The sequence below is a fragment of the Limulus polyphemus genome, unplaced genomic scaffold (genome assembly GCF_000517525.1).
Source record: "Limulus polyphemus unplaced genomic scaffold, Limulus_polyphemus-2.1.2 Scaffold4974, whole genome shotgun sequence".
NCBI classification, from domain to species: Eukaryota; Metazoa; Arthropoda; class Merostomata; order Xiphosura; family Limulidae; genus Limulus; species Limulus polyphemus.
The window spans coordinates 30,409-57,522 of record NW_013670584.1 but is presented as its reverse complement, the minus strand read 5'-3'; the positions used below and the strand labels follow the sequence as shown (position 1 = coordinate 57,522).

Here is a 27,114-nt window from a genome sequence, read left to right as displayed (position 1 = left end):
GCAGACAATTGTTGGAAGTTGTTTATAATTCATTGATGTTGAGACTATCGAATGTCGTGGGCAATACATTGACATTGAGAATATAGAGGTTTCTAAAAGCCAGGCAGATGATTAAGTGATAAACTTTCAAATAGTGTGAAACGAGCAGAAACTGTAGACAGACAATAGCATAAGAGAGTAAAGTCACAGCCTAGGAAAAGTTAAGCGTGAAGGTAACTGCCATTGAAGTGATAGGTCTAACGTTTAATATGTTAGAGTAAGACAAAAGTAGAAAGGAGATAAGAAGAATTTATTCCATCAAAGCGTGGTTCTGAAGTAATTGAATCAGCCTGAGTGCATTTTGACAAAAGTAACAGAGAATATTTTGAAGAAAGAAGACTAAATGATTACTGGAAGAGCAGTATACAACTTCAGTAATTCGCGCTACAATTGTAAGTGAATTATACACAGAATACTAGTGCAATAGTAATAGAGAAAACAGTTTGGCTTATCACTTGAAATTCTAAAGCAATTGAATAGGCCTAATTGGTCTTTTGACAAGAAGAGAACTCTATATATATTGTTTGTGATATGCCTGTAATCTCTATAGTGTAAATAATTTGTTGAACATGTGTTTAATTTGTTCAGAATATACATATTAATTTGAAAACAAGTGGAGTGTATGCTGATCATTTATCATGGAATTTATCGCCAACAAATCAAAGACACCTACTGCAGAAGAATCCTAAGCCCAACAACAACAGCACACATTATATATTTATACTTAGTATACAAGTATAAGTAAAAGCCTTTAATTGATAATTAGCTAACATAACCTAACACCTGACAGTCATACAAATAGTCCACAGTTGCCTCACTACCAGTTTAGGTCCCTATTCATCAAGTAATTCAATTCTAACACCAATACAAGTTTCTCTCTAAAAGTGAAAATATCTTACCTCTTTAGCTCTGGAATCTTCAAGTACTCCAACAAGAACACCAATACCAGTTACTCTAACAATGAACATACATAGAGCCCATAGTTGCCTTATTACTTCTTTAGTTCCTAGTTTTTCAAGTAATCCAACAACAACAACACCAATAATTTTTCTAACATTGAACATATAACTAATCTTAAAATGCCTTATTACCTCTTTAGCTCCTGACTCTTTTAGTAACCTAATGATAGCACCAATGGTAGTTCCTCTAACAATGGAGTCATCTATAAGAATTATTTTTTTTCCTCTGAAGTTTGCCGACAGTGGACCAAACTTCTTAGCAACAGCTAGCTGTCGGAGGTAAGGATTTGGTTGAATAAAAGTTCTTCCCACATATCGATTTTTACACAAAACTTCAGCATAAGGAATTCCAGACTAAGCATGAAAAAATAAATAAATAAATTTTACGTCCACTACTTATTTCAGACATGTAATCTAATAATGATAACTTTTATTCTGGAAAAAACAATAGAGGTGATAGTTGTTTAAAAATTAGAAACTGTAAATAAAAGTAAACACGATATATCACTTAAGATCAGGATACCAGTATCATGATTAGGAACAAACTGCTTAATTTATTAAACGAACAACTGAAATATACAGTTATTACGGAGTAAAATTTGTTTTTCATAAAGAAATTACTACAGCATTTTAATTTTGTTTAAAGACAGAAAAAAATGTAATGAGAAAAACCAAGTTGTTCACACTCAGAAACCTATATCCATTAAAAGGGTTCACCAAACTTGTTTACACCCATGTCAAGTCAATTAGCAGTTGATATGACCCTCTCAGATTTTGATGAAAATTTCTATGGATGTTGGTATACACAATAACGGGCAGAAACAAAATTAAAGTTTGGGATTTCTTCTGGATCCTGAGATGTGAGAGGTCAAAGTCTGATGTGAACTTGGCCCTCAGCAATCTTTTTGAAACTGTACGTCAGTAACTAATTCATGTAGAAAAATTATTTTGGTGTCAATTTATAGTTCTCGCTTGTGTTCAATAAAATAAAATTGTCAAGTAAAAATGATAATTGCATATCATTTTGATCTTTGACCCAAGGTTATGCATGCAGTGCAAAATGAAATGAGCTGACCTTGTAAGCATTTGAAAGTCCCATGTTTTTCCATGAACCACCCAAAATCTCAGAATGGGATCTCTTATACTTTAGAAGTTATAACCAATTGTTTCCTCAAAGGTAAGCAGTTTTATGCACCACCCAGGAGATACTGCATTATGGATTGTTATTTATTTTAGAGTTGTGTTTTGCCTTCAACCCTAGTCACCACATTGTCAAGGAAGCATGATTTTTAATTAACGGTAGACCTATCCCAACTCTTCCTTTAATTGCCATGATGCAGACACTCATTCAATGCTTTGGTAGCTTTGGATTGCTGATGTTCTGGAGAGCTACATGTTCTTCTAGTGGCTGTGACTGACTCCATGACAGTAACTATGTCTCCTTGTGATAATGTGAGGATATCCTGCTGCTGTGGGTAGATGAAAAAAGGTGCAAGGTCTTCTTGGATGTAAAAAGTTCAATGTGATTTCTGTGTATCTATGGCAAAGGCAAGCCACCATGTTTTGTCATACACAGCTGTAATATACCCATTGATTTCGTCAAATAAAGTAATAGCAACTTCTCTGGTCACTGACACTTCTGTTTCCTTCCTTGCTTCTGAAAATTTTTTCACCCTTAAGCCTTCATAGGGTTTTTCAGGTAAAACAGTGAAGATTCCAAGTACCAGCATTTGTTTTCTTTCTGGAATCTTCTGTGGAGACTCTGAAACTCTTTCTGGCAGTCTTCCATTGTGAAGAACTCGTAAAATACTGCAGGGATTTTTAGGAAAATGTTAAGTTATGATACAATACCTTAACTCCGCTCACATAACAGATAGAATCCCACATTGACCAGGAAAGAAAGCCCATGAATATAGAATATGTAAAATACACCTATGGCACTTTAGCAATAATGAATGTGGCTTAGGTCATGGGTTAGAATTGCTGCTGTGAATTATAATTTCAAAAAGACAATCATGTCTTATTACTAGGCTAGGTTAAGTTGCCTTAACTGACAGTGAAAAGTTATCCTGCATATACTTTATCAACATAATATCATCATCATCATCATAATTCAGAGGCAGGTTAATCCCAGAATTCAGCTAAGGCTTCTAAACTATAAGAAGTCCCATTCTGAAATTTTAGTCAATTGTTGAAAATTATGTGGCTTTCAAATGCATAAAAAGTCATCTCATTTCATTTTGCATTGTATGCATGATCTTGGTCCAAAGGTAAAAAAATATCTGAAATTTTAATTATTTCTTTTATTGAAACAACATTGTAGATACAAAGAAGAGCCACAAATTGACACCAAAATCATTTTTCTACATGCATTATTAGTTAATGAGATATGGTTTTAAGAAGATCACTAAAGGTCTAGTTCAGGTCAAATTTTGACCTTTCATATCTCAGGATTCAGAATAGATTCCAACCTAAAATTCGGTTCTGGACCTCTTTTGATTGATTTGACATGGAATGACACATCCACTAAAAGGATTTAGCAAACTTTATTGCACTCACAGAAATTAACATCCAACTTTCTATTAGTATAATTAATTCTATGGGATTTACTAGGGCAAATGGGGTACATAGTCAGGAAGAAGTATGGCTCTTGAAGCTGTATCTATAAGATTTTTTTTTCCTTTGAAATTTGCTGACAATGGACCAAACCTCTTAGCAACAGTCAGCTGTCTGAGACAAGGATTAGTTGAATAAAAGTTATTTCCAAATATTGATTTTTACACAAAGAATTCAGCATAAGAAATTCCAGACTATACATAAAAGGAGAAATGTTAAATTTCATGTCCAGTAGTCATTGCAGGTAGATAATTTAATGACAAAAATTTTTACTTTTAAAAATATACACTCAAAACACACATCCACTAAAAGGGTTCACCAAACTTTTTCCCATTCACCGAAACCCACATCCACTCAAACTCACTGAAAACCACGTCTAATTATGAGTTTCACCAAATTTCTTCCCACTCACTGAATCTATGTCTGCTTGTGGGTTTTTATACCTTATGTTTGATTAAGATAACCACATTTTCTTTAAGCCAATTAAGTATCTTAGAATTATATCTACAATAATGTTTTGTTTGAGTAATTTCAAAGTTCTATCTATTTTTGCACTAGTTAGTTTTAAACACTATTGAATATTTGTTATTTTAGTCTGAAAAATACACTACACCAAAACATGATATGCTCTAAATGTTTTGTTAAAAGTGCAATAATAACTTTCTAATGAAAACTTTGTTACCACTTCGGAAAATCCCAGAGCTGAAGGAGTTGCAGATTCTGGTACTGTGCTGACAATATCAGCCTTGAATGCAGCTTCAAGAGCCAGTTGTCGTCCACACTCCTTCCTGACCATGTACACCATTTGTCCTAGAACATTACACAGAATTAATCATACTAATTGTCTTTATTAGTGACAATTTGTTCAATCTTGGATATTCTAAAAATCAGTTGTGTTAAAAAATACAATAAATTCTATACGATGAGCCAAGTATAAAGCTTTTAAACATTCAGCTGTTTAACTGAATGTAGTAAATGCTTTAAATTATATTATAAGTCTTTGTTGTACTAAACATTGTCTAAATGCACTTTTCTGCATATGGCAGGACCAAAACCCTACATAAAGAAAACAATAACAACAATAACAAAAAAAAACAATAACATTCACACCTTCTAAAATACTGTCAGGTCTTGCAAAGTACACATATTCAAATATACATAATGCAGGTGGTTTATTATCAGGTCGGCTGACAGTACCAATGCTTCGAATGCCATGTTTTGTCACCTGAACAATTTCTCCTGGTTCAATTTCTCGATGGAGTTTAGCACTGACTGAAGGAAAGACACACGTTTCCGAGCTTACTATCCATCCTTCTGGTTCAAAGTCACCATGCTTGGATTCTTAAAAAGCAATATATTCAAATGTACTTCATCCAACAAAACTCCACATATTATTAACTAAATATCTGATACACAGTTAAAAGTTTATTTTCATTAATCAAATAATTTCACATTACTGTCCATGAGAAAATCTTAAAAGTACATCTGACATGACAATTAACTTGCTGTGAAAAAATCAGGTAGTAATACGTTTTATTCCTTTGGACTAGTTACCAAACTGTACATGTTAGTGCAGGCTCAAAGACACCATGAAACAACCAGGACAATTTTTTTAATTATTGGCATGGCCATAATGTTATAATTTTGTAAAGAGTTTTACAATGGTTCTAAATCATGAGCTTCTAGCAAATTTTACATTCCAAATTTAAACAACAGTGTGAAGAACTCTTACACCAAATATGAAGCCACTTTAGAGCAAACATTTAAAGAAAAAATGATGGAGAGAAAATCTAGTTGATCAGAAAAACTACAGGTTCTTTAATTTATGAAAGACATTAGTGGAAGTACTGTATTGAGAACACATGGTAATGTGTCTTCAGTACTGTGCATCATAACAGAGAGTGTTATATAACATTGATGGGAAAATTAAACTTTTAAAAGCAATATTTACAAAAATTCTTGTGTTGCCCTAAAAGCCTACATATGTATATTTATTTTTAAATAATACTGAGCATTAAGCTTCAGTTAATAAGAGAAGTTTAATACATTTCTAGTTTGCTACAGTTCTTCTCACAGTTTTCATTAATGCAATGATTTCTCAGCCTATAGCTGTGATATGCCTTTTGATCCATAGAACACTTCACTGTAAGTCTGTTTTGATATTATCAGGAGAAATTCCAAGAGTTTACCAACTTAAAATTTTTTAAGGCAGAGAGAGTAAGCATAGGTGCTACTGTTTCCTGATTTTATATGTAACACTAAGCACTAAATTACAGTTGGTAATAAATATGTTTTTGGACAATCAAAGAAATATTTTGAAATGCAATACTATATGACTAAAGATAGTGATTTATAGTTTTGTAGGTATAACATTAAAGCTATCATAGTTAAAGTGAATGGTATTGATTGACTAAACCCACCAGTGATCACAATGTGACCATTTGCAGTGATCAAATAATTAAGGCACTGACAACAAGTGATCACTAGTAAATTATGATACTTATGTTTAAAATAAGTTTTACTTTCTTCTACTAAGAAGAAAGTATGTTATTATGTACATCATGTCAAAAATGACACTTAAGATATCAATAAAAAAACAACCCTACTGGACAAAAGTAAGTAAGGGTGTGAAGAAAAATAAAACACAATTAGAGTGAAAAAAAAAAGGAAATACGCAAATAGAGATCTTGGTACGTAACTGAAATCCCAACATGGTGTACATATACAATCCTTCCACTCAAACTTGTTTCTTTTCTTTTTGTTCACACCCTCATTATGCCTTTTCTGTGTTAGGGTTTTTGTATTTATAACCACTCATTTGATGTCAGTAAAGGAAGCAAAAGTGAGGGTTGGCAGGGGTTTCTTAAATAGTTGTGTATTGTATTGATACTTATAGTAAATTTTTGATGTCAATGAAACCAAGTTAATAAGAAGTACAACAAATTTTTTCTGTTAAGTGTTACACTTGTAATGATGAACTATATGTATGGTATGTGATCACTCTATTACACATCATATACAGAACTACTGAAACCAAAGAACAAGACAAGGCTCAAAGCTTAGGGATTAACTACGTGTATGATGTTTAAAATGTCTTACTTTTCACACCCTGAACAACTGAAACCATAAATGAGACCTGGCTTCTCCTAATGAAAAGCTACGTATATGGCGTTTTAATTGTCATTTCTGAGAATAATGAAGAAGTGAAACCAAAAAACAAGACCAGTCTTTCTTAGTGATGAGTTTTGTGTATGGTATTTAATTGCCATTAGCTCATTACACCCTGAGCAATTGAAACCAAAATAACAAGATCAGAGCTCTCCAAGTGAGGAACTTGTGTATGATGTTTGGTCTCCTATTTACTCATCACACCTTGAAGAACTGGAACCAATGAACAAGATCAGGCATCTCCTACATGTATGAAAGCAAAGAACAATATCAGACTTATTCTAATGACAAAGCAAGTGTATGGCTTTTAACTTTCTTTTAATCATCATACTCTGAACAAGCGATACTAAAAAGAAGACGAGGGATATCCTAGTGATGAACTATGTGAATGGTTTTTAACTGTCCTTTACTTACCAAGCCCTGAAGAATTCAAACTGAAGAAGATGACCACATCTTCACTAGTGATGAATTATGTGTATGATGTTTGGAATGTTCTTTACTTATTACATCCTGAACATTGAAACCAAAAAACAAGAACAAGCATATCCTATTGACAAAGTAATGTTTGTTTATTTTTTAATTGTAATTAACTAATTACACAGTGAATAACTGAAAATACAGAAGACCACGCTTCTCTTAGTGATGAACTAGAAGATCCTCTTATTTGAAGTGTCATATGCACTGGGTGTACATGAATTATAAATCTTGATGGATGAATATTTTTCTATTGAAAGTATTCATATATCCCCTTTAACCAATGGTTTGCTTTTAAGTGAGCAAACCCACCTAGAATCTTGATATTCATGGGAAAATGGTAGTTAATTTACATGTATTTCATATTGTGTAATTGATCCTCTGTACTCTGTCACACTAATGAATATGTTCCTTTTGCTGATAAATTATTCTGGGATGGAGAGACAGATTTATTGCTCAGTGATATATTATCATGGTAATGGTCCCAGTTATTTAGCCTTTTATTGAACTGATGAAGGTTAATAACTAGAGTTGTACTGCCAGGAAAGTAATGGAGTATCTTGAACAAACAACCTTAGTGATGAAATATTAGTCTGCAAAACTCATTATAATATTACCATACAACAACTCTGAGACTCCACGAATGTTATGTACATTAATGTCTCATCTCACCCAACTATGTCTAATACAAGAATGTGGGAGGACCCCCCCCCTCAAGAGGTCATCCAATGTTTGATTAGAATGCTCCACAGATGCATCCATACTCGTTACTGAACATATTTTGTTTTTCTTGCCAAATGTGAACCTAACTCTGACCATTGTACATTTCAGGTTACTCAGTAATTTCATTACAGAAAAAAGGTGTTCCTAAAATATACTTTTATTCTCGTTGTTTTTATCCATTTGGTCAAAGAATAATTTTACCAATAAATCTTTGAGTAGTTTATAGTTATATAAAAATATAAACATTTTTAGCATACCTGCAGATATAAATTAATAATAACAATAATGAATTCCACACATTCTGCTCATCCAATTCTATAATGAGGACCTTTTAACTACTATTTTTAACATTAAGAACTAGCACTAAATACTACAAGATATTACATGAAAATGACATTCATATAAGACAACTACTTTCTTACTGACCACATTCTTTGGAAATTCTTATATTTTGAACAAATCTACTTTTGCAAAATTAACATTTTCTTTACCTAAAATGTACTACAGATAGATACAGAACAAATATATAATACCTTGCACCACTGCCCAAAAGGTTTTTTGCACAAATGAATGAAACTCCTACCTCTATACTATGCTGTACAACTCTTTGATGCAATCAGCATTAGACTATGCCATTCCACCAACAGGAGTGGCAGACATCTATGAGCAGTGAACACTTGAACATTGTGTATACCAAAAGCTCATTCTTGGTGAGGGAAAATACTCACACTGGAAGTGGGGAGAAAGAGTGGGTGGTTCTGTGGAGAGACGAGTATCTATCTAAAATAAAGTTGCAGATAATGAAAATGTTAAATTCAGAAATGACTCTCACCTTTCCACAAAACAATTAACTAGAATCCCAAATGAGATGATGATGGAGGGACTGGTGTAAAGAAAGAAATTAAAAAGATAAGCCCATTTCTCAAAATATAGCAGTAGAAAGGAAAATCTCATGGGGCATGCATATCACCCACTTGGTTCTTTCTCCAGACTTAGCTATCTTATATGTCATATTTTCTCCTTCAGGCATTTCCAGCTTACTATACTACCATCCTATGATTCATTCTTTACTATGGCCAATACTTTCTTGGCATTCTGTTTAGCTTTCTCATACACAATAGTGTTGTTCTCATTTCCTTGCAACTCTTTGAATATTTTTCTTGTCTCCTTTATCACTTCTTGTACTTCTTCATTCCACCACTATGTATCTTTATTTTATTCTTTACTTCCTTTTGATACTCCACAAACCTTAGTAACTGCCTCCAATAGTAGAACTTTAACAGCTTCCTATTCCTGATCCAGGTCTCTTTCCTTCCACTGCATTTGCATTTTGTCACCATTTGGTCACTTTAAATTTATTGATATTTTCTCCCTTATATTACCATACCTTGATTTTAGCTTCTATTTTGTGTATATTGATTCAATTTTCTCTCTGCATCTTCATATCCATTACAACAGCCTATGTTGGTTCACTATTTCCTCCCTGGATATCACTTTATAGTTAATGATATTCTTTCTATCTGTTTGTCTGACAACCACAAAGTCCACTCTTATATGGAATTCAGTGTTCCTCTCTTTTATGGAATCCAGTATTGACAATATATAATTCTAAAGTTTCTGCTAATTCAAGAATCCTCTCTCCCTTTTCATTTTGGTTTCCATACCCTTGTCTTCCATGCACACTCTGAAAACCAGCTTGTCTTTCACCAACATGACAGTTTAGCTTCCTTCCAATGACAATTCTTTCTGTTAATGTTATGTTACTAACCAGCTCCTCAAGATCTTTCTTAAATTGTTCCTTCTCCTCCTTCTGACCACCTTGTTGTGGAGCATACACTGATATCAAGTTCATAATTTCACAACCAAAAGATACCTTTACCATCATGGCTCTGTCACCTATCCTTTGTACATTAATTACTTTCTGTTTGAGTTTTTATTTATGCCCATTCCATTTCTCCTTGTATTCTCACTGTCAACCTCAGTAAGGGTGGAAGGAAATAAATCACAAAAATAAATGTAATCTCATGAAAAAAAAAAAAGACTATGTCCTTTGCCTCGAAATGGGGCAGTGAGAGCAAGATAACAACAAAGTGCCCAAACAGGATAAAGGAAATGATTTGAGAAAACATACAGTCACCTTCCAGACAAGCCCAAGGAGGAGTCTGGGAATAAAATCAATTTGTCCCTGTGGTACAGATAATGAGAGGAATTCAAGGAAAAATTTTAAAGTGATATATCCAAGAAGCAAGAAGGGGAAGAAAATAAGTCTTAAAAGAAAGATTGTACAGGGAACAAGTGGCCAAGGTTCAAATGGAAGACATGTAAGAGCTCTGAGAACTAAACAAAGGTTCCAGTGCAGAAGAGGAACTGGATGAGAAGGATCCTGATTAGAAAGGCTTGGAAGAAGTCCATAAGAATCAAAGAAAGAAGGAAGAATGGTAATGAAAAAGACAAGAGGTCATCAACAATATCAATCCATAATCAGTGATCATAAAAATGAATAGGATAGACCTTAAAAAGCCAGGTTAAAAAGAAGAGCTGGATGATCTAGAGGAAGGGAGTGGCAAATGTATTAACACTGATAAACCACCCACTTGTGGTGATAAATTGCTAGGGTGGATGACTGACAATAGTGGACAAGAAAACAGGCTACTCTTGCCTGTCTTGCTAGAGACCAGAGAAAAGCCACACATGAAGATGAAGACATGGAACATCATGGTGCAAGATGGATGTCTGAGGCTAATGTGAAAAAGGGACTTCTAAGACAGAAGCTCCAGGATCACTGAGAGATGAAGAAGCAGAAATTGAGTGTCTAAACAGGTGCAATGAGAAGAAACTAAATTAAATAAGAATTCAAAGAAGAGAATATGCAAACATAAAAAGGGTGGACCAATCCAGACTTCGAAGAAATACACTGCTAGGACCATAGAGTTTGAGACTGGTAAACAAAGAGTGGAAGCTTTGTGTAGAGGGAAGTCACAAATGCATGGATAAGAGGGCATCAATGTGGGAATAAATCCACAAAAGGTGTAAAGACCATTCTGTTGGAAGGATCTGATCCAGGTGAGACAGCTGATCTGCCATTAAATTCAAAGTTCCCATCACATAGAAGTCCAACAACTGAATGTTCTTGTCGTGAGCCCAAAAGTAGAACTTAGGAACATGAAAGCAGAGGTTCCAAAATCAAGTACATCCCTGTTGTTTTATCCACGAAATGGCATCAGAAATGTGGAAGTAACTCAAAACAGTATGTCCAGAGAGCTGTAACAAAAGATGATGTCAGGCCCATTGAACTGCTTACATCTCAAGAACATTGATGTGAAAAGACCTGGAATGTCTCTGGCCTTGGTCATTTTTGTATTGAAAAAATTGAGATTTATATCTGCTTCTGTCTAAACCTAAACACTGGGTTAATGACAATGAGGAATATTCCTATCAAAGAAATCATACCACAAACTCTGGAACATGAATCCCAAAATCTCATAGTTTGATTAAGAGAAGAAATCAAATTAATATTAAAAAAAATATTAATTGATATCTGAAGCTCTAAGTGAAACATATTTGCATCTTTCATTCTCAAAATAAAGAAAATGGAGGTAAGAAAATTCAAATGTTAACTAAAAGTTGAAAATAATAAATGCAAAAATTCTGCAATTCTTAATGAAAAAAAAGAACATGACTGAACATTGCAGTAGTATACACAAAGTGCTCAAGAAGAGTACTGTACATGGAAGATGTGTCACTCTCTTATTGGTGAAGGGGTATGGTCTAATGCTGATTGCATCATATCCCAGCACAGTGCATTATATTATGTATAGAGGTACAAGTTTTGTTCAAAGGATTAAGCTTTTCAACAATGGTGCTAGGTATTAGCAGTTTGTTCTGTGGAGAAGAAAGTAGCATTTCTGAGGTGACAATTTGTGTTAAAAATAATTATGGAAGCATCTGGATGAAAACTGAACTTTTGGAATTGAACTATGAAAACTCAGTTATATATTTTTTGTATAAAAACCAAAGAATAATGTAAATGCCTAATCTTCAGTAATAAAAATAACCTTGTATAACTCCTGGAGGCAAAAGTTCTCCAATACAGAGGGGTCTGTTTCCAAATGGATCTCTGACTGCAAATATCACATCGTCATGCATTATAACTAGAGAATAGGCAGTTAATGTCAATGCCATCAAATGTCGAATCCTGCCTAGCCAATCAGCACCGTGTGGCTCACCTTCTGGTGGGGGCATGCTCAATATCTGTGTTATTAATTCACTGTCAGATCCTGTTGAAAGTCCAACACCATTTTCAAGAATCTGAAATATAAATATCAAATTAACTTTACTATACCAAAGAAACATTATATGAAGAAACCCATGCTTGAGAATGCTCATTTTAATTAAAATAATGATCAGAAGCATAAGACTATTTAAAGAAATATTAAAGTAAGCTGATGAACAGTTAGGATTGCTCAAACAATCAATAAACATTATCTTCAAAGTGATTTTTGAAGAAGATCAAAATTCATCATTTTCTACAAATCTTATTCAAAGGGACACATTACATAAAAAAAAAAAAGCAGAACAGAATGTATCATCCAATGTCAATGATGTTGTCATCTTTAACACATGCATGTGAATGGTGCAATGGAAATATGGATAGGTAGGAGGAGGAAAACCACATAAGGAACTATTAGAATACACCGATGCTCTTGAATGTTGGAATGCCACTTTGAGAGAACATATTTAATACAACAACTGACAACATGCAACCACCTTTTTCTACAACTGCTCTGGATGACAAAACTTGGAAGAGGCTGGAAAATGAGTAATTCAATTACATGTGGTTATTACTTACTGTTGTCACCATGAAAAATAAAGTAATACACTCTGTGCTTCTACACTAATTTCAAAATATGAACCCAGTAAATAGGTAGACACCTTTTTCATATCAAAAATTAAAAAATTCCTGCTAACATGCTAATCAACAAAGATACAAGTGGAATTCCTGCAGGAGTGCCACTTAACAAAGACACAGATGGAATACATGTAGAAGTGCCAATTAATAAAGATATAAATGGAATTCCTGAAGAAATATTTGTTTGTTTGTAATTAAGCACAAAGCTACACAATGGGCTATCTGTGCTCTGCCCACCACGGGTATCGAAACCTGGATTCTAGTGTTGTAAGTCCACAGACATACTTCTGTGCCACTGGGGGCTCCTGAAGAAATACAAAATAAAGATATAATGAAATCCCTGGTACAAATAGAGACCAAATCAAGGTTAAAACAGTAAATATATACATGTATATATATAACTTTTCTGGACTTACATTTTATCATCAACAATATTCCCAAGTGTTTCAGATCATGACTATTGTATGAACACATAGGAGCTGATTGCTGTACTTGCCTATTTAAAATTTCTCCAAGTTACAGTATATACTGGACTACCACATCAATCATGCATTCATAAGCACTGGCCCCACAAGTATTATGTTGTCCTTCCCAGTATCCAAACCTAATTCAAATCACTAAAGATAAGCACTGGGGACTACAAGGAATGCCACTGGTGCTTCAGTTGGACAAAAGAAGATCTGCAAGATAACAGTCAGATGTTAAGATATTTTAATACTGAACGAAAAGCCACAGGTGTTCAAAGAAATATCATGTAGCCATTATGTGCCAAATGATACAGGAAATGACTACATGATGCAATCTGTTGTGAGGTAACGTAAATATTATGTGTTGACCACTGTCAACTATTTAACCAAGTGTTTTACAGCCTACACCTTTATGGGACTCAAAGCACTACAGATGCTCTGGCTAAAACTTGTGTTATTGGTTTCAATGTGAAAAACCACATGGTTCTGTTGTGATGGTATTTTATTTGACAAGTTGTTTTCAATGCCCAGTAAAGAAATAGGACAATACCATGTTACCTGCTGTCTCACTAGTTAGAAAGAGTATTAGTAAAAAAACACTGTGGACAAGTTCCTTAATATGAAGAGTACTGACTTAGATGATCCCTTCCCCATACACCAGGTTGTTCATGGCACATCCAATCACACTGGCCCTCAAAGAGTGTTTCCTTTGATTGTTCAGGATGGTAATCCATACAGTGTGTCAATATTAAAGTTGGTTTATCATCCCAACATCATCTTGAGGAGTAAAATGCTTTTCAGTGAAATAGTATGTCATCTAAAAACATGTACCCAGAAGACTATAGAGAATAGATGTGCAAATGAATGAGTATAGCAAAGCATTGCAAGTTCCACAAGTTTGAAAGGCCCTAGCTTGCTCTACATCAAATTGTTCCTATAAACTGTGAAACATGGTATTCATACAAAGTTAGGACTTTATTAAGTAGATAAATCAGTTCAAGATATTTGTTAAAGAACCAATTGTAGGTGTAACTGAGTATGAGACAACCATCCAAGGTACTAGCTAAAGAAAATGGGATATTAATAAGAAATGAGGACCAAGCTATAGATCTACGACATGAAGAAACTTGCTACATACAATGAAAAAAATGCTGTAAACATCCTACAGAACAGTAACCACAGCTAAGATAAGATTAAAGTTATGAGCTGAAAGGTAGTTATAATTCTTGTCTTTTGAACAAGAACAAACAATAATGTTTGACAAGTTCACAAACTTATGCAAATGTTTGCATCTTTTGTACTGCATGGAGTGAACTTGCCCTACATCTCTTAAAATAGTTTTCATTTCGAATTGTTACTAATGCTTTTATTAAATACATATATCACACCAAAAAGCACACTTACATCACAACCAATACAATTCAATTTTTTTTGCATGGTTTTACAAGGCTTTAGCCAATGCTCAACAAATAAAAAAACAGTTGATCACTATGCATCAAATGGACATCCATATTGCCAGTCACTAAAGATAAGTATTGCAAGCTCTTGATGGTGAATATAGGGGCAGCAGGACATCACAAAGTGCTCAATACTAGGTACAACCACTCCCTTCTTTTACAAAAAATATCAATTAGTTACTTGGCCAAGTCCTTGAACCATGGTGGCAGTTGTAGAGGCATGGATATCATATTGTGTTCAATATTGGGTATAATCACTCCCTTCCATTTAGGAAAAAAGTCTTTGTCCGAGATGTATATTCTGAACAATACAGAATACACTCATTCCTGCTAAAATGAACAAGAAATCCTCTAAAAAAGAAGAAAAGTCCATTTATAAAATAAGACATTCTTTGGAAACAAAAGTTAAGAAAATGCATTAAAATAACATACTGATGATCATTTTACAAACAGACAGCATGATGTCAACATTTCACAGGATAGTTATTTCTCTCAGTTATTTGGTTAAGTTTTACTAATGATCCTGACCTTGAATATTGCTCTGAGAAGTACTGATGCATCACTTCTGAGAAATGACAGCTCCCAGCTTATCTTTTTAAACTATGTCTTCAAAATGGAAGTTCAGTGTTCTGATAACTCTTCATTTGCTGTGAAATCTGCTTAACAAAATATTCTAAATAGAATATGCATAACTTTCAATCTCTTAACTGATTTTAGGATAACTTGGTGTGTTTTTTTCATAAATAATTACTTGTGCATATGAAGTTATTATAAAGTATTAAAATTTAAAAAAATATTTAAATAAGCTGAATAAAGATTTATTTTAGTTTTTGAATACTTTCTCAAAGAAGAAATATACTGGTTTCTAAGAATGATATGCAGCCAAGAAAGTGTTTGGTTTGTAAGAAAGACATGCAGTCATGTATGAACCCTGGTTTATAACTAATATTAACTTTTGGTCAGAGCAAACTATGTTCTTAGGTCAAAACTTAAAACCAACTTGGCAATCAACATAGCTAATTAAATATATGTACATAAGTAGAATGCATTGTCCCAAAAGTTGAGTAACCTTGCTGTTAATGATATTTTTGTCTATAATCCCAAAACATTTCATGAAATTTGGCCAGCTTAAGAGATTTAGGGTAATTCCTAAATAAATATATTAAGCTAAAAATGGAAGACAATCTTTATAATAAAATTATAATAATAAACAATAACACAAAATAAATAATAATGACATTCAGTATTCTAAATAGTATAATCAATAGTGTTAAAGAAAGTAACAATAAATAAATAATATACCTTACCCAGGGAATACAGAAACATTAGCTGTCTGCTTCAAGTACTGTTGTAGAAAGTTGTTTTGAAAACTTGAACTTTGTATGACTTACTTATTTTCTCTCTACATTTTCCTTATCACATCTTTTGACCAAAGAAAACTCATTAAGCCAACCCTAGGTATAGCACCAGAGTGGAGAGACATTTGTATTTTACACATCACTGTTTAAACTGCATCAAAGTTACAGTGGAAGACACAAATAAAACAGACATAATATGATCCTGATGCCAACTAAAAACAGTGTATGCAAAAAAATAATTTCTATATCAACCTTGAACAAAACTATATAAAAAAGATTCCAGTGGGAGGTACAAGTAGAACAGGTAAAGCACAACTCTGATGACAAGCATAAACAGAGATAAAACAAGATTCCTCTAACAATCATTAGCAGAACTGATACATCAAGGTTCCAATGGGAAATGCAAGTAGAACAAACAAAATATAATTGATGCCAAGCACAATCAGAGAAGACAACAAATAATTCCTCTCATGATCATCAACAGAACTGATACAACAAAGTTTCAGTGGGAAGCATAAATAGAACAGCCAAAAACCAACTCTGACGCCAAGCAGAAGTGGAGGATACACAACACGATTCCTCTGATAATCATCAACGGAACTTTACAAAATTCAAATGGGAAGTACAAATAGAACATACAAAGCATAAATCTGATGTCAATCACACACAGAGACAAAATATAATTTCTCTAAAAATGATAAATAGAACTACTAAATTAAGATTCCAGTAGGGGACACAAGTGGGATAGAAAACATGGCTCTGATGTCAAGCACAGCAGAGAAAATATGATTCCTTTAAAACTCATTACAAAAACTGTAAAAACAAGATTTCAGTGAAAGACACTAGAAGAATAGTGATAAGCTGACTTTGATGCCAAGCACAAACAGAGGAGATAAAACATGATTCCTCTAAAAATTATGAAATAAACATACAAACAAGATTTCAGTGACCTTCATATACATAGAAAAGACAATACAATATATATGCACAAACAGAGTGGTGAAAATATGACTCCTCTAACAATAAAGAACAGAACTTTAAAAACAAGATTACAGTAGGAGACATAAGGAAAACAGAAAAAATGATTCATCTACAATCATGAACAGAACAGAAAACAATATTCCAGTGGAAGACATAAGCAGAACAGACAAAACAGAACTCTTACACCAAGCATAAACAGAGAGAAAATATGATTCCTCTAATAATCATGAACAGAACTGGAAAACAAGATTCCAGTGCAAGTAATGAATAATCTCACTTAAGTATTTAGTTCTGTTAAATCATCAATTTGTGTATTTTTACTGTTAAACAAATGTAGTAGTATAAGACAGGAGATTACTTTCTCAACAGTACCATATTTTTAAGATATAAAGTTAGGTGTGCCAGTAATTAGCTATCATTTTTACAGAAATTTGTTAAAACCAAATAGGGGAGGAGAAAAAAAGTACTTGATGATTATAATGCTCTATTTCTTTTAAACATCTGGTATTGATCAGCTATGTTTTAGAGACTACATTATGAACTATGGCTATATCAGAGTAGGAAACAAAACAGATACTATATAGTGACAAGAAGCTTTGTAGCCATGAGTGGATAGTTCAAGAAGAGGAGTTCAAGGAGTTTCTTAAAATGAAAAAAATGGTTAGAAGACTTGAACAGCCAGCACAATCACTTGATTTAAATCCACTAGAACATATGTTGCTGGACTTAAAAAATGTGGTAAAAAATGGGTAAGGCAAGATGAGCATGTCAGATAGGCAACTCCTAGTGGCAGCGGTCACACCAGATGATCATGTTAGATAGGCAACTCCTAGTGACAGCAGTCACACCAGATGAGCATGTTAGATAGGCAACTCCTAGTGAAAGTGGCCACACCAGATGAGCATGTTAGATAGGCAACTCCTAGTGGCAGTGGTCACACCAAATGAGCGTGTCAGATAGGCAACCTCTATTGGCATTGATCATGCCAGATAGGCTACCCTGAGTGGCACTGGTCATTTCAGATAAATGTGTGGAGATAAGAAATTCCTATTACCATAGGTCATATCAAAAGGCACAGTTGTGTATACTGGGAGGAAAATAATCATCATCTTCTTAACTTTGTAAAAAAATTTCAAAATTTACCAGAAATATAAATATATCCATTCATGTATCTATGTAAACTACTTGTACCTGATGATGACATAAGATTGTCAAAGCATTCTACATTTGAAATAGTTTCTTTCACTACCTGTTCAAGCTGTCTCCAAACTTTTTTTTTTCTAAAAAAGTGGGTTCTTCTTCATCAAATGTACCAGAAGTGTATTTGCATGGGTGTTCTGCATGCTAATTTTAGTAATGATGCAAATAGTCTTGACTTCAAATAGTCAAGATATTTGGGATAGTGGGAACCATACACATAATGCTATCTACTTTACTTTACTCTGCAAATGATAGTCATTTTTACTTCAAACCAACAGCTTTAAAAAGGATCATAAACCAAGTGATATTTCATCTGGACTTTAGAGCTCACTGCTATTAAGTGTTATCATAAATGTATATACTAACCTTATTTCTAAGATTTTTAGCATTGACCAATTCACCATTATGAGCTACTGCTAATAATCCATGTAAAGTATATACTACAAAAGGCTGAGCGTTCTGGTGTTCGGTCCCACCGTGGGTAGAGTAACGCGTGTGACCAATTCCCAAATTGCCACGCAAGTTCCTTAAGTGATCTTCACTGAAGACTTGGCTAACATTTCCCACTCCTCTGTGCACAGCATACTTCTTCTTATTTTCTCCTTTACTGGTGACAATACCTGCCATTTCTTGTCCTCTAAATAATAATAAAGGAGCATTTGAACTATTCATTGGGCATTAATAATTGAATATTTGCATCTTACAACTACTACAAAATGCAAATATTACTTTCATTTTAAAAATGTGTTGGTTATTTTTCCCAAGAAAATGGGAAGCTGTTGACATGAAAAATGTGGTTTGTCTGGGTTAAACACTCATATATCTTCTTTTTTTTTAATTAGATCTTGCTGCTTGTTAGACACTTCAAGATTAAATATGTATATATATTTATAAATTGTTTGTTTGTTTGGAATTAAGCACAAAGCTACACAATGAGCTATCTGTGCTCTGCCCATCACGAGTATCAAAACCCAGTTTCTAGCATTATAAGTTCGCAGACATACCGCTGTGCCACTGGGGAACATATTTATAAATCTTGATTGTCATGGAATTCCATAAAGGAACAGTAAGTTGTTTATTAGTAATGATTTTTTTTAGAGGGCATTAAATATAATAATAACCCCATATATCTGAAAAAAAACAAAAAAACAATCCAAATGACAGTGAAACAATCCAAATATTTCAAAAAAGAAAACAAAAAACAAGAGGGAATCCTCAATAGCCACAGCACTTGAAATTCTTTTAGACAGGATTAGAGTAAATTAACTTACGAGACCTTTTTCCTTTTTTTTATCAGCAATATTTTTGTGCGCCAGCACTACCAAGTGTGGGGCACGCATATGCCCGATTTAATTTCATTAATCATCAGGATCTCTATCAGCCTACCTTCAAATTGAAATTCTTTTAGGCGGGATTAGAGTAAATTAATCCATGAGGCCTTGAGCATAGTCAAATACATTAATCAAAAGGGTTGGACATCCTGAGTCCAAAACTGTAATTAGATCTAAAATCGGTAAAGAGATGATGGAGCTATGAGCTAAAAGTTTGTACTTGAAAAAAAAAAACTCCAAGGCATTCTATGAGCTGCTATGTTGCAACTAATAACCAAAGTCATTTCTAATTACTCCTTAGAAGATCTAAATGAACATTAAATTCTATATTTTAATAACACTTAAGTCACTGATTGACCATAAACTCCATGATATGACAGTCAGTCAGCCATTACTAATGCTTTCCACCAAAATCTATAATGGACAATCAACTCCATATCAGAAAGGTTAGTCAGCAGGGTGCTCCAAAAATTTCAAAGTTAAAAAATACATGCTCCCTGTGCATTTTCCCATTGCATTGATCATTCCAAGTGACCAGAGTCATCTTTGATGTCTAAAAGGTCATTGAAAGCCTTGCCACAACAAAAGGAATCATTTCAAATGATTCACTATTTACTACACACACACACACACACACACACACACATATATATATATATATATATATGTATGTATGTATGTATATATAAGCACACACTAATGCATATTGAAAAATCATTTTCTGTATTCAATATTCAATTTAATCAACAAGTTTAATGATAATGTAAAAGTAACACTACAGAATGGTTCAGACAATCAAACATTCACAGAAAACAACAATTCAGGTATGTTTGAGAGTTTTCTTTTTGAAATCTGGGACATTTCAATGGTGTTTTTCAAATACTTGCAGCATGAACTGCCTTTCCTCTTCATCTTTTATTATGGTGTTTGCAAAGTCTGTGATAAACTTGACAACTCTTCCAAAAAGATCGTTTACCACTTTGGCATGGTGAACAAACAAGGCAGTTTCCTGGAAATCACCATCAGTGGCCCACTGTGTTGGTGACAAGTATAACCAGTCAATGTCAATACCAAGAAGGTTGAATAGAAGTCATGATTTTGTGCTATCAATGATGACAATTTAGTTGATGAAGCTAACTGTAGAAAAATCAGAACTCCAGTGGTTTTTTATCCTACACCTTGATCAGCTGACAAGCAATTTGCTTCTCAAATCTTACGCAAGTTAGAGAAGAGCACATATTGTGCAACTTCTTCTGTTAGGTACCAGAGGTGCCTGTTCAGTGCAATAATGGCTGCTCCTGCCAGTGTTGGATCAAGTCTGTTGTATAAATTCACATCATTCTATAGCTGAAGATCATTAGAAGGTGCTTTTGCAACAGAAATTGTGGATAACCAAAATTTAATATAGATGATCAACATCTTATCACTGAAAATCACAGTCACCACTCAACAAGCAAGATGATATGCACGAGGCTATAGCCAGTGCAGTTTCACCTAGGAGAAACAACATCAACTTGGCACATTCTCTATAACTGATGCAAGACAGAAAGTCTTGAGTCAGTTTTAGATATAGTCCATCTTTTTCGGAGAAAGTTGATAACAATTTCCAACCAATGTTTAAGTCAACAATCAGAGATATGCAACAACTTAAAGTTGGTTGTTCCTCAAGAGTTTCCCAAGATTTCTTAAACTCTTTGAACTCAGGATTGTCTGGATTGGATATTGCACCAAACAATCCCTACCAAACTGCACACACATTTCTTTCCATTATGTGAAAATGGCAAGCAAAGTAAAACAATTTCTTTTAAGCAAAGCTTCTAACTGCACACAAGCATCACTTTCTCATCCAGTTTGAAGCAGTAGTATTGAAGATAAGTTCAACAATAGTTTTCTACTTTCCACTGGAGTGTGAGAACATAGCTTGTGTTAGCCTGGTTTGTACCAGTTCCATCTGGAATCACTATAACACCAAGCAATTTTCACTGCTATAAGAACTCCTAGCTTTTCCTCTTCTCCTGTAACAATTTTTCCATCCCAGTGCAACATTGCATACTTTAGTAAAATAAATGAGGTTTTTGTAGCAATGGCACTCTCCATTCAAATTTTTTGTTGCAGCACTCCTTGTATGTATTTGATTTAGAGAGTCACACAAACAAAATCAGTCCCAATTTCTGACAAGATTGTAGCCATGAATGCTGTTTTTTGACCTGCAGATAAATTTATTCAATCTGCCATTGTTAAAATTTTTGGATTTCTGAATGAATTGCTTGGAAGCTCCAAAGCAACAGTTCCTTTTCTCATGGATGTAGTGTTCTTAGGCCTAAAACCAGAGTAAGATGGGCATTCAAAATCATCATCTTCAGACTGTGTATCTGAACTGTCTGTGGAACTTACTGGCCCAGAATTTGGATTTTCTGAATTTATACTTACAGTTGCTGCAAGACTTTGCTTTCTTTCTTTTCTCATCAAATAAAAATTCTCCCTCATCAATATATTTTGCAGAAATTCAACATCTTTTTTCTATTCCTGATTTCAGGATTTGTCAGTTTTATTTTCATTTGAGCACCTTTGTGTGCAACAAAAAAGTTGTCGTGTAGTTCTTCAACAGTTTTTCCTTCACTTCATTTGGTTTACACCCTTTTCCCTTCTGCAATGTCCTGTAACCATCCTAAATATTAAAAACCTTAGCTTTGACTTTGTCTCTTCATTGTGTAGTTATTCCTGCTTTGTCCCATTGGTTTTGAATTTCAACTACGACTCTGTCAGTAATTGTACCATTAAAGTTGACATGTTTTTCATGCTGCATTGATTCATCTTTTAAACAGGAAAACAGCCCTAGGACATCTCCCTTTGTAGGAATTCTAGAAGCTCAGAGTTCACAAACCATATATCCTGATCTTTCCAAAAACATGCCAATCCATTGTTCATCAAACAATCTGAATAAACAAAATTTGATTAATATTATGGTAGTGAATTCAAATTATACATTAAAAATTTAAATATTACATTAAATATCTGCTTTAAAAACTTATAAATCCAATAAAAAGCAAAGCAACTTTTCTTAATATTTTAATTAAAATAAAAATAGTATTAATTACAAAATTACAAATGTTGATAGATTTTTGAATATGCAGAATTTTGGCAAGTCTTTGGCATCTTCAATTGAGCGGAAAATGAAAATGTTTTAAATAAAATGTGTAGTGGAATCGGAAAATGTACAGGGAACATGCTTTTGAACAACTTCTGTAATTGCTATATATTTGAAGAGTCCTCATGAGTCAGTCACCACTAATGTTTTCCTCAAAATTTTTAATGGACATTCAACTCCATACCAGAATGGTAAGTCAGTCATCATTTATTCTGTTTTCAAAAGCTTTAATAGACAACCAATTTTATGCTAGAATAATTATTCACTATTAATGCTCTCTAAAAGAACTTATAACAAATAACCATTTCAATAGTGGAATAGAGAACTGTAAGTTTGTAATACTTTCTCCATAACACCTTCAGAATTTTTTACTGACTAATTTTTTTATGAAGGATTCTCCATATACACATGCCCTTACATGTTTCTTTGCCAACTATTCAAAAAAATGATACAAAGTGAATATAAGTGTCAGAACATGCAGACACATGTGCATATATTCTCACAATACCTTGTTTTGAAAATTGCTAAAGCTAATAAAGTGCACACTCAGCTCATGTCTTATAACATGTTCACTCAACTATTTAAAACATTCTTTTTGTGATGATTGGAAATATATATTTTACCCTTCCTTAATTAGTAAAGAACATGTCAGTATTTAGATTCATTTAGATAATTTTGCTAAATTTTTGTGAATATAGTTAATGCCTTCAATGCAAGTTACATGTGGGAAGGCAAATGACAATCTATGGCTACAGTTGCTCTCTGCCAGTTTCAGGTAGCAGAGCCCAAGTTGGTTTTGGTTACTAGAGTGCAGCAGTCAGCTCAAATTTGATGTCACGATGACTAGTTTTGAAAACCAAGGAGTTGGCATTATGTTTTATGTGCCAATAAAACTTCCATGAACTTGTTCCAAAGAGTTGAATCAGACAGATAAAACATATTATATACTGACAACAAGATTATTCTTCTCAGGATGTAAGCATAAATGGTGTGACTTATGATTGCTCTCACTTTCAATCAAGGGTTGTTGAATCCCTGGGGAATCATTCAATTTGCCATCGGAAAATATCATGGTTCCTTTTTTGTACAAGATGTATTATGTTACAACAATCCTTCCTGCTAGTAAGTACACAAGATGCCCTTGTTGACTGGCTTAGTTCTGTGAATAACTAGGGTGAGAGGAACTTAGTGGCTTTCTTGTTTTTTAAATCCAAATATTCAATAATCAAAGAAATTATTAAAAATTATGAATATCAATCAAGGGGTAGTAAATATATTGGTGTGCTTGTATACCACATGACTTGTCACTTTGTACAAAAACATGCAACAGTTACATGGGCACAGCTGTATATAGCATATACATATATTAGTGTAGCAATATATATTATTGACTATTTGAACCCTACCCTCAATTTTTTGGATTCTTGATATCTCCGCTGAAGCAACTTTTCTTTTATTGCATGGTTCTCCCAAAGAAACATGTTAACTTGTTTTATTTTTCAAATTACAATATATCTGTGAAGTCAAAACAGGCAGAAGAAAAGTTGAGCAGTAAATTCATAATAATAAATCAAACATCACAAAAGTCTAACAATACGTCAATGAAGCTAAAACAAAATGAAGGAAATTTAAAATTGTTTACATTGAATTTTTAAATTTTTGACAAAAACAATTATAACTCAAACAGTAATCAATAATGGGCTTTATTCATGTAATTACTTAATTAGCCTATTAAATAAAGCATGTAATCTCGGTGATTTTATGATTTACACAAACTGTAAAACTCTCAGCGAGTTTCTCAATAGTTTCATTTTTGTGCTCATAGAAAACTTCGCTGAAGTTCTATTTTTAGTGGATGGGTCTCAAGAGTTTAGAAGAATTGGTAGTAAAATGTGAAAAATTAAAACATTTATTTTAAAATTATTTATAAATTAACGATCCTAAGATGTGTCTGAGCACATAAAAGAAAGAAAAAGAGAAATAAATAAAATAGCACTACTATACTCTTTACTGAAACAGAAGATTCCATGGCTACTCGTTGGGCCATGAGAAGGTAAAGTTTGGGAACCCTCTGACTTATAACAACGCTAGTTATTATAGTTATTAGTTAAACCACTAATTTAATTATTTGCGATTATGCCTTATGAAACTTATTCATAATTGTGAACCAGAAACATGAATCCTCATTAGGGAACTGTAAAATACCACCTTGACTGCTTACTTATTTTATTACTATTGGTTTGTTTGTTATGAATTTCGCGCAAAGCTAGTCGTCCCACGGCTGAAAGAGCGAGCATGTTTGGTGTGACGGGGATTCGAACCCGCGACCCGCAGATTGCGATTCGAGCGCCCTAACCAACTGGCCATGCCGCGCCGTTACTATTGGTCGCATGAACTCCATTGTGAAAGTTATTACCAGCGGAATGAAAAAGAAAATAATTAAGTTTGAGCATGTGTCACTGAAAAGAAGAACGTTCAAGCCAACATATATTCATTTTCTAATTGAATTTCAGACAAATATTATTAATTCCTTTAGTTTAAATTCTAAACTAAAAAAATTCCTTCATGTTATTATCATAGCTAATCACTACGTTTACTACCTTCAAAAAATTTACCGAAAAGTTTTTAACAGAAGGGGAACTACAGTATAGCAATAACTGCATCGCTAGAGATGTTTTTTATTCTCTACATCAGTGTAACGCTATTACTGACCAATATCAAAGTTTATCGTATATATGTATCACAGAGTGATTCATACACTGAACCAACCGATGAATGAGAAAGTGCAACAATCCCAAATAAGACATTTCAAAGTTTTCGTAATGATACATTTCAGAATATCTCACTAAGGGTTCTGTAAACAACAACAAATTATGAAGTTATCGGTTAATACTTTAAACGGGCAGTGTCATGCATCTGAATGAACAGAATACCACAAGCCACGTTTTCCTGAAGTTAGACGATATGCAAGTAATTTAGGCAGTCATAAATAACCACATATTCTAAGTAATGAAGGAAAGATATGTAATTTTTTTTCATGGGTGTTACCTTACCTTTACAGGTTTGGCTTCACTAAAATTCTTTTTCGTGTTTCTTATGCAAATTAACCACATTTATCTGGAATTTAGCAGCATTAAATCTGGGCGATACTGTAGTACTCTGTGTTGTTAGTTTTACAATTACTTACTAGCATGCGCTAGCAGATTAACCCTTCAGCTCAGTTGATAGATGTTACGTATTAGAATTTCAAATAGCCTGAAATTGAGTTAACTGATAAATTCAAATTTAGTAGTTAAATTGTACTTTGGATTTAGTAGTTAAGTAAATGCCGATATATAGTCAGTTTATGATATTTGCCAACAAGATTGATATACACAGTTTTCTTTTTTAACACAAATACGTTTTAATATACAACGGTACAATTTACAATAACGGTTATTACAAATAGTTATTACAAACAATGATTTACAAACAACAATTTTACAAACTTACAAGCAATATAGTCTCTTTTAATCTGGAACTTCTTTGATATCTTAACCAGGGTTCAGAATGAGCGAGTTGATTACGAGTTGACGTAGGTATATTTCACTTACAGGAAACTAGCTAGCCCTGTAGTCTTCACTGTTCATACGCCTATTAGAGATTGAGTTTCCACCGATGACGTTAGGTAATGTCTTCGTAAAAGTATTAATGTCCGATGAGAATCCACTGAAGTTAAATGGTTTGTAATGTTCGAAATTTATAAATATTCCTGGTCAAATATCTGAAGTTTTCCGATTGATAAGCGTTATAACAATCACAGTTATAACTTACAAAGTTTATAGCACACCGACTATAGCGAACTTATTATAGATACTCTCCTTGGCGGGTTGCGGTGGTTATATTTATAGCCGTGGGAAGGTTTTCTAGAAAATTCAGATTACGTAACAATACAATTTAAGTGTTTACGTATGCACATATATTGTTTATTCTTACTCTCAAGAATCTTCTACAACTTTGGAGAATAGGCGGGAGTTTCGCAATACATATTTAACAGTACAGGCTATGCATGTTTTTAAATATAAACTTAATCTAAACAGCGTCGATATTAAAATAAATATATAATAACAAATTCCTTACAATAGAGTATTGGCCGAGCGTGTGACAAGTCTTGGGTTTAAATTCGTGAAAAACAAACAAATTTACCAGAATACAACCTCAAAGGAGGTTGTACTATTAAGTTATTTCCTAATTAAGACCTCCCCAAGACCTAACGCAGTAGTATTAGAAAACGATACTCAAAAA

The 27,114-nt window shown here is 33.5% G+C and overlaps 1 protein-coding gene across 3 annotated transcripts in view; it reads right to left on the bottom strand.

Moving 5' to 3' along the window:
* The window catches only part of LOC106471937 (amidophosphoribosyltransferase-like), a 36,611-nt gene that overhangs the window by 2,769 nt on the left and 6,728 nt on the right, over positions 1–27,114 (bottom strand). For 2 of the 3 annotated variants that reach the window (XM_022400555.1, XM_013932560.2), the window contains exons 3-7: positions 18,718–18,988; positions 12,035–12,287; positions 4,725–4,955; positions 4,297–4,424; positions 1,131–1,352 (exon numbers count right to left, since the gene is read on the bottom strand). In XM_022400555.1, coding sequence (XP_022256263.1) covers positions 1,131–1,352; positions 4,297–4,424; positions 4,725–4,955; positions 12,035–12,287; positions 18,718–18,988 — 1,105 coding nt within the window. The remainder of the gene's footprint in view (positions 1–1,130; positions 1,353–4,296; positions 4,425–4,724; positions 4,956–12,034; positions 12,288–18,717; positions 18,989–27,114) is intronic. The other variant, XM_022400556.1, reaches the window with a different exon arrangement.